At 33.9% G+C, this 11433-nt stretch overlaps 1 protein-coding gene across 10 annotated transcripts; it reads left to right on the top strand.

The window, feature by feature from the left end:
* The first annotated feature begins 905 nt into the window (after nt 1–905).
* LOC107920564 (probable hexosyltransferase MUCI70) lies at nt 906–6444 on the top strand. 10 transcript variants are annotated; one of them, XM_016850325.2, is made up of 11 exons: nt 934–1060; nt 1548–1621; nt 1971–2534; nt 2763–2990; nt 3215–3428; nt 3617–3726; nt 3800–3999; nt 4509–4612; nt 5196–5383; nt 5499–5698; nt 5971–6444. In XM_016850325.2, the coding sequence occupies exons 3-11, from the start codon at nt 2261–2263 to the stop codon at nt 6163–6165; spliced, it is 1713 nt and encodes a 570-aa protein (XP_016705814.1). In that variant the 5' UTR covers nt 934–1060; nt 1548–1621; nt 1971–2260; the 3' UTR covers nt 6166–6444. The 10 variants fall into 10 exon arrangements, with proteins under 10 accessions (XP_040965026.1, XP_016705815.1, XP_016705814.1 ...); XM_041109095.1 differs by having other exon boundaries at nt 1531–1621; nt 1971–2062; nt 2763–3000; XM_041109094.1 differs by having other exon boundaries at nt 935–1060; nt 1531–1621; nt 1971–2062.
* The last annotated feature ends 4989 nt before the right edge of the window (nt 6445–11433 follow it).

The raw sequence follows: 11433 nt of genomic DNA, 5'->3' as shown, positions 1-11433 counted from the left end.
GAAAATTTACTATATCAAATTCGAAATGATTACAAGAGGAGTAGACTATCTCTATTTATAAGCTTGTAAAACCATATTCTAATAGGAGTGTAATAAGATCGAAACACCTTATTCTAATCAATATCAAATAGATAGAGATTAATAAGGTTTAAAAAAACTTATTCTAAAATAAAATAAAAGAAGTGTAGTTCTTTAGGGATTTTACTTTTATTTTATTTTACTACTATATTTTATTTAAATAAGGATTCGCGTCACTTAATTCTAACAAGGAGATTGGATCGATTGACTTTGAAACTTATCTTGAATATCTGTGAAATATCCTGGACTTCATTAGGAAATTCTTGATGTTGCATTTGCTACTACTTTGGTAGGGATGAAGATAGTGATTGATTCTTTACGATAGCAAGTCCAATATGCTTTATATTCAAGACTTGCATAAGTTTTATGGATCGAGTTTTTAGCAATTAAATTGTTCTATAAGAATTACAATTTGGGAGTTCATTTTGTACGTAAAACAAGTAAGTCATTAGATTTTACAAACTAAATTTTTAATGAGAAAATTTAGTAGAAATAGATCTAGATTTTAGTGCAAACGTTGTTATATCGATATGTGATAGGAATTATTTTTAATATATATTATTTTTATAAACTTTTAAATTTTTTATTTAAACTGGATGTAAAATATTTTTACATTAAACAATTAATTTGATTGATTTGATTATCAGTACCACCGTAAAATCTTTTAAGCTAATAGACATTCATGATATCATGATATTTTACGCATGTAGTCTTTATATAATATTTTTAATTGAAGTAAGACAAATTAAAGTATTATCCAAGAAAAAGTTAGCTAAATTTATCAGACTTTTGTCTCAAGATTTTATTTATTTTATAAATAAAAATAAATTAAATGAGTATTTTTCATTTTTTTTTCTCTTACCAAAAATAATCACCATCAGGGGAAAAAATCTCAAAACATTCAACAAAAATTTAAAGAAGCAAAAATGAAGCAAAAAGAAAAATATATCCAAAGAGGGAGGGACGGATATTTTTCTTAAATGTAAGTGATTTCCCCCACATTTGTAGCAAAATTTGTTTAACTTCCTTCTGTTGTTGGGTTCTGATTTGCGTTTGGATTTGAACTCCTGGAAACACAATGATTTCATTTAAACTTTGATTAAAAATTGTGTTTTTGTTTTTTTTTTCTGGGTTTGGGTCTTACCCATTTCTCTCTGATTTCATGTATAAAGACCCAATTTTTTAATTAAATTGTTTTGTCAGGTGGGTATTTTTTAATATATTGAATCACATCGGTTCTGGAAATCAAGTGAAATTCAAAACTGGATGTTAGTTTCCAATGCCGAATTTCCATGTTTGATCTTTTCTTTGTTTATTTTTCTTTTTTTGGGTTAATAGAATTCAATCCATTGGTTTTTGTGATCAAGTTAAGTTAAATTGAATCATGTATTTTTATTTATGGTAGGATTTCTGCGGAAAAAAAAGTGTTAATTTTGCCACATTTTTTTATAGCTTTTCATTGTTAGCAGAATTCAATCACATTGGTTAAAGGAACAGCTTCATTGCGATTTGGCATTAAGTTTGTGTATTTTCTTGACCAAAGGTTTGATATTAGAGGATTCGACTCCTATTACGTTTTTATCCATTATTTATCAATGCATTTATTAACACCTTTAATATGTATATATTACTCTCTTAAAAAAAGAGTATGTATTGGATGGTCATGGAGAAAAAAGTAATGGAAGGACCCTAACCGGCTAACCCGTCGTTAGAACCCTATGGCAATCTAATTCGTATTCATTGTAAAAAAAATGGAGATTGGTTTTTTGGTTCTTGATAACTGAACTCCCAAATTACATATGCAGAAAAAGTTACAATCTTTGTCTATAGTGTTTGAAGGAAGGAATTTCTGACTTCATGCTTTTTTCTTTTTGGTTTGTTTGTGTTAACAGAAATCAATCACATTGCTTTTGGGAACAATCTGGAAAGTTAAAAGCTTTGGAGAACTGTGTTGCTGGTATATCTATTGATATGCATGATAGAGGTTCGAATAATAGGTCAATATTCTCAGTATTTTTATCTAAAACAAGAATTGAGTGATTGGATTTGCTTCTAACTGCCATCAAAATAGGAGAACTCTTCATTGTACGGTTTTCAGGATAGAATCTTTGTGGGGTTGTTATTAGTGAATGAGACGGTGAAAGGAAATGAATGAGAAACTTAGGGTTGGGTTTGTGGTACAATGACTGGAGGGTCATTGGGTATACGTGCAGGGAGTTATGGGTCATTGCTGAACATCAAAAATGTTATTGCTGGTGGTGGAAGATTATTGCATTCTAAATCATTTGGTAGTGTACGAAAGAATCCAATCATCATGCTTTCAGGATCTAGGGAAAAGGAGAGGTCTCTCCCCTCCATTTGGTATCGGTATCTAGGTCGTCGGAACTTTTCCATGCTGCTTCTGGTTGCCTTTGCTGTTTTGTTCTTCGTTTTGGGTTCTTTTGTTGTCAACAAAGGTCTGTTCATCTTTCCTGTTACACTGGATTCAAGTTTTAACTTTATTCTTGAATTTTGGTTTGAGGACTAAGGCATCGGTTGGCATGTTTTTTCCTGTACTCGGTCTATTATTAGCTTGTTTACCTGTTTATGTAGTGTGACTTTTCATTCTCATCGTGGTAATTTAATCTAGACAATAACTTATTCATCTTCATCCTGGTTCGGATTCTGCATGATTAACAAAACAGAAAGCAATAGTCCAAATGTTGATCAACGAATTGGAACTATGAGCATGGCTCATTACATTAACGCTACCAGAAATGAAGCTTCACGGATCCTTGGGAGGAGGAATAGGCAGAAAGGAGGGGATGGAAATAGATTTCAAGCTTCTGTTTCTAAAGGTGCAAACCATCCATGTGCGAATTTCACATTCCCTCCCCCCCCTCCTCCTCATCTTAGACGGATTGGGCCTCGGCGTAAGTTTAGGTTCATTATTCTTTTTCTTATAATCAGAGTTGCATTAAATATAATTTTATTTATCTTTTTCTTATAACTTTTGCACCACAAAAAGTTGATCCATACATGATCATAATAACAATGAAACGACATTCTCATCTTATCATGCATGCAGCAATACGTGAATATTTAGAATGTGTCATTGTCTTGCTACTAATTTTATCCTTGCTCATCCCTTTTTCAGCATGTCCAGTATGTTACCTCCCCGTGGATCAGGCCATAGCTAGCATGCCAAGCTCCCCATCAGAATCTCCAGTGCTTCATAATTTGACATATGTTCATGATGAAAATCCAATTAAAACTGAACCACACGGGGGCTCCGACTTTGGTGGATATCCATCTCTAAAGCAAAGAAATGATTCGTTTGATATAAAAGAGTCAATGGTAGTCCACTGTGGGTAGGTTTAGCTCCCCTTATAAGTACTTTAGTATAGCATACTAATAACAGCATTTCAGGTAGAGATTTCTGTGATTCTTATGGTTTACATTGTGCATTTAAATACTAAAAACTAATTTTTTGTCTTCATAAATAAATCTTGTTCTTCCTGTTGCCGATTAATATTATAATCTATATCCTTTCTGTCAGATTCGTGAAGGGAAGTAAACCTGGTCACCAGACTGGATTTGATTTTGACGAGTCTGACCTTGCAGGGTTGCAGCAGTTCCATGAGATCATTGTTGCGTCTGCGATATTTGGTACTGCTAGGCATTCATGCTTCCACAAGATGTATGCTTGATCCTCATCATTGCTTTATTTATTATTCTCCAGGGAACTATGACTTAATACAGCAGCCGAGGAACATCAGTGAAGAAGCAAAGAGAAATGTTCCTTTCTACATGTTTATCGATGAAGAAACAGAAGCATATATGAAGAACAGAAGTATGTTGGACAGCAGTAAAAGGGTGGGCTTGTGGAGAATTATTGTGATCCACAATGTCCCTTATAGTGATGCGAGACGTAATGGGAAGGTTGGCATAGTTTGTTTTTGCTTTGCTTTCTACTTCATTTCCTTTTCTTTCTTTATCATTGCTTTGACTTTTGTAATCTGATTCAACTTTTAACATTTACAAAATCCTGTTGTATATGGACCCGACCCTATGTATCATGGTACTTATAACTAGTACTAGTAAACCTAATTTGATATTAGTCTCTTTGATTTTTGGTGACAATTATGAACTTTTCTTAGGTAGTTGGATTCATTCTCTGGTTCCGATGCTACCAGTGTTTTCTTTTAAAGCATTTACGAGGGTGAGAAGAGATAAGAGGTCATAAAGGAGAATTGGGTCGTTTACTTTTCCTCTTTGGAGTGGACCTATAGTTATACGCTTCAGTTCACAAAATATGATTGTAATGGCTAGTTTGATATTTGGTGAAAGTTCAGGGAACTCTGGTGCATTAATCCTTATCAGAAATTTCTTTAGGCTATCAACACTTAAGGGCTGCTTAGTCTTTTTAACCTGGCATGTTTTTATGGCAGGTCCCGAAGCTTTTATTACATAGAATATTCCCAAATATTCGCTACTCCATATGGATCGATGGAAAGCTCCAGCTTGTTGTGGATCCTTATCAAATTCTTGAGAGGTGCTCTCTGTTTTATGATTTTTAAAATGGGTTCTAAAATTTCTAGATTATATGATTTCTCCTGTCAGATGAAGTGCATTTACGAGTTATAATTGAACTTGAAGGTCGCTTTATCATTCAAGAATTAACCAAATTGTTGCTTCATAGCTATTTATGTTGCTTCAACTCCTCATTTTTCTCAAAGTACCCATGTCTGACTTGGGTATGGAGACATGGACCATCGTCCAAATACATGGGAAAATTTGGGAAAAAAATGAACATTACCTGTATCCGACACTCACAACCAATTCCAAGTAACACATTCTTGTTGATTTGGAGTATGGAAAATATGAAAGGTAGCACAACCTGCTATTTACTTAGTAATGAAAACTACTACCTTTTTTTCTTCCTAGACGGTAACAAAAACTGTTAACTTGATTAAGGAAACTAGGTTCTATATAGAGCTTTTGTAACCTAGTGAATATAGCCTCCCAATAGACATCAGTCATTTGTACCGAGGATGCTTTGAGTTTTTGACTTTAGATTTGAGGATTCAATTGAGTTTAATATGACTGTTATCTTACTTGGTCATTCTTCTTCTCAGATTCTTGTGGCGCCAAAATGCAAATTTTGCAATCTCAAGACACTACAGACGATTTGATGTCTTTGTAGAGGCTGAAGCAAACAAAGCTGCAGGAAAATACGATAATTCCTCGATTGATGCGCAGGTGGATTTTTATAGAACAGAAGGGTTAACACCATATTCAGAGGCCAAGCTTCCTATAATCAGTGGTATGTACGATATTCTAAAATAAGACAAATATGTTCATGCCTTTTTCTTATACAGGTTTTCAACCATTTTTCTACTAAAAATCTGTCTTTTTGGTGCTCAACTGGCTTTCTGTAGACGTTCCTGAAGGTTGTGTACTCATAAAGGAACATATTCCGATCACAAATCTATTTACCTGCCTGTGGTTCAATGAAGTTGATCGTTTTACATCCCGGGATCAGTTAAGCTTTGGTATGGTAAGGGATAAAATAATGGCGAAAGTTAATTGGCATATCAATATGTTCCTGGATTGTGAAAGACGCAATTTTGTCATACAGGTACATATTCCGTATTGGCGTATTTAACTTCAAGGGATTGAAAATTCAGAGCTTAAAATATATCATTTTCTGAATTTCTCAAATACACTAGGACTTAAAAAGGATCCAAATATGTTACGCTGTAAAAAAATCGTTTACATTAGTGCATGGCATGTAAAAACACCATATTCCGTATCAGTTGTTGGCTTTTGTTGGATAAAACTGGAACTGGGCATTTTTAGGTTTGGTAGATGCATGTAATTATTTATTATTGCTTTTGTTTTTCTTCACAGGCATACCATAGAGATTTATTGGAGCACATGCCTCCACCAGTTGCAGTGATTCGACACCCACCAGCATTGCCGAATATCATTACCCGTGAAAGAAATCAAGGGAAGAAGATTCCAAGACATGGGAAGGATAGGAGATCTGGTTCGCGGCATCACCATAAGGCTTCTGCTGGTAATAGAGAAAGCAATTTCTTTTAAATGCTGTCTGAACCAAAAAGAAGAAAGGGAATCTAGCTTTTTCTTCTTCTTCGTCCCTTTTTTTTTTTTTGACAACATTGAGTTTTCTTCTAATTTGTTGTCACGGAATAGGACTAGATAGCTAATTTTAGGATTATGTAAGGAGTAAAATTGGCACATTATTTTCTGAAAATTTTGATATCTATTCTTTAATTGTTGTACATTCTGAAAGAGCTTCATAAAAAAGACGAGCTCTTCTACACATCATTCTTAATGGCAGAACTGTATCCACTTTGATCATCGCAGTACTTCGACCGCAGCATCACACCAGGTTATTATTATTATTATTATTATTATTATTATTAAATTTTTTATATATAAATAACCTAAGAATCATATACGAAAATGACCTGTTTACTCCAGTAAAATTCGGTGCCAGCTGATTAACTAGTAGCACCACCTCTCTTTTCCCCTAATCATGACTCAATTATCAGTTTTTTAAAAAAAATTGAAGAATTTTTTTTGGCATTCATATGTATTTTTCAAAATACCTGTAAAAAATATAAGTATTCACGGTGGAGGAAAAGGAAAATATATATATTTTAATGGTACTCCAATTTTTTTAAAAAAAATATTCTGTTAGTGAAAAAAAGGAAAAAAAATTGTGCTGTCAGTGTGTTAGGCAGCACAAGTGGAAATAAAAAAAGAAAATAGGTGAAACAGAAAAAAAAAGAAACAGTTGAAATAGAAAAATAAATAAATAAAAATAAAAGAGAAACCTGTGACCGATACTTGCTTCATAAGTGGATATGGAAAACAGAGCATTTCTCATGTATCTGTCAAATCTTAATTTAAATCTTAATTTAAAATATTAAATTCTCTCAAATCTTAATGTAAAAATAAAGGGGAAGCTTGTGACTGGCAACACCTATAAATTTTTTTAAGGGAAGCCTGTGACTAGCGACACCTATAAATTTTTTTCTTTCTTTTTTACTATGAATACCATTATTTTTCACGGGTACTTTGAAAAATAAGTGGGGGCACAAAAATTTTTTAAAAAAATTTGATGATTGGGTGATGATTAAGAGAAAAAGAAAGTGGTGTCGCCAGTGTGTCGGGCAACACTGACGGGTACTATTACAAATGAGTTATTTTCGTATATAATTTTTCATTCAAGTTATCTTTGTAATTAATTAATATTTTTGTATTATTTATATAAAAAAAGCCCATCACACCACCATACTTTGCTGAAGCAGTTACATGATGGCCAACCATGCAGTTGAAGGAACCTTGGTGCATGCAGATTTTTCTTAGTCTCATTTTAACTCTGTTTAGATCATTTGTAGCTCAGTTTAGTTGTGATTAAACTTTAGTTTGTTCATGCACTGATTTGATTAGGTGTTGATTGACATGTTTTACTTATGTGCAAGCAATGTTTTGTTAGTTTCAACATAGTTAGTGGGAGTAATGTATTTGGTGAGGTTTTGTGACTTAATTGTATTGCTTTTCTTGCCGAATGGATAAGCACTTTTTAGCTTCATTTTTATTCCTTTTTCATCTGTTTTTTGTTCTTCTCTCTTTGTTAACACTAACAATTGCTATCTAGAGATTGTTGTCTTTGAGGGCTATTGTTTTTGTTTGTGTTTTCTTATCGAGAAAGAGAGAACCTGTTTTGTTTCTTGTTGTTGTTACCATGTCTTCAAGAAGCTTCTCATCACCTCCACCTCCTATCTTTGCACGAGTGAACTATCATATTTGGGTAGTCAAAATGAAGACTTACCTCTAGGCTTATGATTTGTGGGAAGTGGTCGATACTGATAGGGAGCCACCACCCTTAAGGGCAAATCCAACCATTGCTCATATAAGGAAACACAATGATGAGTGTGCCAAGAAATATAAAGCAATGTAATGCTTTCAGGATGGTGTATCAGATGTGATCTTCACCAGAATCATGTCTTGTGTAACTCCCAAACTTGGGATAAGTTGAAGAATGAGTTCCAAGGCTAAAAAAAGACAAGGCAACAGAGGCTTACAAACTGATGAGGGGCTTTGAGAACTTGAAGATGGAGACTAAGATAATTGAGCAATATTCAGACAGGATTATGGTTGTTGTCAACAATATTAGGTTGCTTGGAGACCAATTCAGTGACAGCAGAATTGTGAAAAAAGTTATTACAACTCTCCCTAAAAAATATGAGTCAAAGATCTCATCCTTAGAAGACTCGAAGGATTTGTTAATAATCTCTCTGTTAGAGTTGATAAATGCTCTTTATACTCAAGAGCAAAGAAGCGTCAGTAGACAAGAGGAGCACTCTGAAGATGTATTCCAAGCCGGAAACAAGGAAGGTCTAAGTTCTTAAAGCAACAAAGGCAAGAAGAACTGGAATGAGAGAAGGGAAAAGCAAATGAGAGACGATGGAAAAAAAAAAAGGTATCCACAATGTTTTTACCGCAAGAAGACCACTCACTTGGAGAAATATTATTGGTTCAGGCTAGACATCCAATGTAAAGCATGTAAACAACTTGGTCACATGGAGAAGGTTTGAAAAAACAAAGGGCAATAGCAACAACAACTGAATGTCAAGGCTCAGATTGCTGATGGAAATTAAGCTCAGGAGGAGAAAGTGTTTACTACATCTTGTTTTGCAACCTACAAGCTTAAGAAGAGCTGGTTAATTGAAAGTGGCACAAGTCTGTAAAAGGTACTTCTAGGTTTACTTCTTGAAGCTCAAGTCAAAAGTGGCACAAGTCTTTTGGAAGTTTAAGGCTGTAACTGAAAATTAAGCTTGTTGCAAGCTGAGGATACTCAGATCAGATAATGGAACTGAGTATACATTAGAGAAGTTTGAGAGATTTTGTGAAGAAGTAGACATTGAGCATCAACTAACAAACACCTATACTCCTGAGCAGAATGGTGTTTGTGAAAGAAAAAAAATAGGGTTGTGATGGACATAGAAAGGTGTTTATTTTTTGAAAAGAAGTTGCCAAATAGTTTTTGGGCAGAGACTGTGAATAATTCAATGTAACTGATCAATAGGCTGCCAACCAAGGCTGTAAAAGGCATGACAACTTTGAAGCTTGGGACAACTTTGAAGCTTGGTTTGGACTTAAGCCATCAGTCTCACACTTGAAGGTATTTGGCTACATTTGCTATGCACTTGTTCTAGTTGTGAAGATAAGTAAATTGGAGAGAAGGTCATTGCCAATTATCTTTATTGGCTATAGTAACAACAAAAAGGGGTATAAGATCTTTGATCCTTTTACCAACAAAGTCTTTGTGAGAAAAGATGTAAAATTTAATGAAGGAAGTGCTTGGAATTGGGGTGCATCTAAAGATGAATTGCTCGAGCAGGGTCAACATGAAATAGACATGCAGTTTGGTGAAATTGAAGCTAAAGATGATGACTTTTATGACTTCCCCATTAAAGATACCAAGCCTCTTTTTGAGGTGTACCAAAGATGTGATGTAGCTTTAAAACCTGTCAGTTTTGAAGAAGTAGCCAAGGAAATTGCTTGGAAGGAAGCCATAGAGGCTGAAATGTCCATAATTCACAAGAATCAAACTTGAGAGCTGGTTGATAGGCTAGTCCACAAGAAGGTCATTGGACTGAAATGAGTATCTAGGGTAAAAGTAAATGTTGATGGATCACTGAACAAGCTGAAGTCTAGGCTGGTTGTAAAGGGATTCAACCAACAATATGGAGTGGATTATTCTGAAACCTTTGCACCAGTTGCAAGATTAGATACTATAAGATTGCTATTAGCTTCAACAGCTCAAAAGGAGTGGAAAATACATTAACTTGATGTAAAATCTGCTTTCTTGATTGGTTTTTTGAAAGAGGAGATCTACATTGAACAACCACAAGGTTTCATAGCAGATGGAGATGAAACCAAGGTGTACAAGCTTAAGAAGACCTTGTATGGCTTGAAACAGGCTCCAAGAGCCTAGTATGACAGAATTGATCACTACCCATCAAGTTTGGGGTTTGAGAGGAGTATCAGTGAGCCAACTTTGTATATGAAGAAGTCTGAGAAGGATACATTACTAATAGTCTCCTTGTAAGTGGATGATTCACTAGTGACAGGAAATTGTGAAAAATTACTTATTGAATTCAAGAAATAGATGCAAGACATGTTTGAAATGTCAAAACTTGTAGAAATGACATATTTTCTTGGTATGGAAGTGCCATAGACTCAATAAGGCATCTTCATAAGCCAAAAGACCTTTGTCTTGAAGATTTTGAACAAGTTCTGCATGGAAAACTACAAGCCATTAGGCACTTCTGTTGCTCAAGGAGAAAAACTCAATAACAAAGGTGACCTTGATAGGGTAAATGAAAAAAGCTATAAGAGCCCTGATGATGTTTACTTTACTTAACAGCATCGAGGCCTTACTATGTTTGTTGTTAGTCTATTATCCATGTTTATGCATTGTTGCAATGTGACTCATTTCAAGGCAGCTAAGAGAGTCCTAAGACATGTCAAAGGAGCTCTAAGCTATGAAGTCAAATTTATAAAGACTAAAAAGCTGAAGTTGTGTAACAGCCCGTTTTCAGTGAAACCGAAACAGTAGTTTCGGGACCACAAATCTGTGGTCAGAAGAAAATTCATTTTAATATTATTTTATAGTCTATGGTATGATATGAATGTCGTATGAAAATTTCGATAAGAAATTTTATCGATTACACGTCTAATTTGTTAAGAATGACTAAATTGAAAAAGGTGTAAAACTTGTTAATTAAAAGAAATAGTGATTAAATAGCTTAACCAATACATAAGGAGGTACTTAAGGCATAAAAATGCCAAAATCAAATGGATGAGGCGGAATAAGCCTTAAAAAGATGATAAACTGGTGTGAACTAAGGGCAAAATTGGAAATTTTGCCAAATTTAATGAAATAAATGAGAAATTAAAGAAATCTAGACATTTCATCATCATTTTAAGTTATAAAAATAGACATTGAAGAGGGTTTAAGCTGGTTTTTCAATTCTTGCTCCATGTAAGTCAAATCCTTACCCGTTTCTTGAAATTTTTATGTTTTTGTGATTTTTACAATTAGGTCCAATTAACCTTTACTTTGGTTTTTTGATTTTATTGAAAATCTTGGAAGTTACCATTGATGAGTTCATATGATTTTAGTTATTAGATGATGAATTTGAGGTGTTGATGGGTATTTAAAAGTGTTTTATTAAAAAAATTTGATGAAATAATGATTTAGGGATTAAATTGAAAAGATGTTGAATTCATGGAAAATTCTAAATTTTATGGAATTCATGTGTTGCTATTAAC

This window comes from Gossypium hirsutum, chromosome D13, assembly GCF_007990345.1.
Source record: "Gossypium hirsutum isolate 1008001.06 chromosome D13, Gossypium_hirsutum_v2.1, whole genome shotgun sequence".
NCBI lineage: Eukaryota > Viridiplantae > Streptophyta > Magnoliopsida > Malvales > Malvaceae > Gossypium > Gossypium hirsutum.
Note: the sequence above shows the minus strand (reverse complement) of the source record. Positions and strands in the feature narration are given on the sequence as shown.

Bases quoted from the DNA above. Each gene is read 5' to 3' on its own strand.
- LOC107920564 (XM_016850326.2), top strand. From the start codon at position 2,261: ATGACTGGAGGGTCATTGGGTATACGTGCAGGGAGTTATGGGTCATTG. The intron at 2,991-3,214 runs GTAAGTTTAGGT...TCCCTTTTTCAG, and splicing joins TAGACGGATTGGGCCTCGGC to CATGTCCAGTATGTTACCTC. The intron at 5,699-5,970 runs GTACATATTCCG...TTTTCTTCACAG, and splicing joins GACGCAATTTTGTCATACAG to GCATACCATAGAGATTTATT.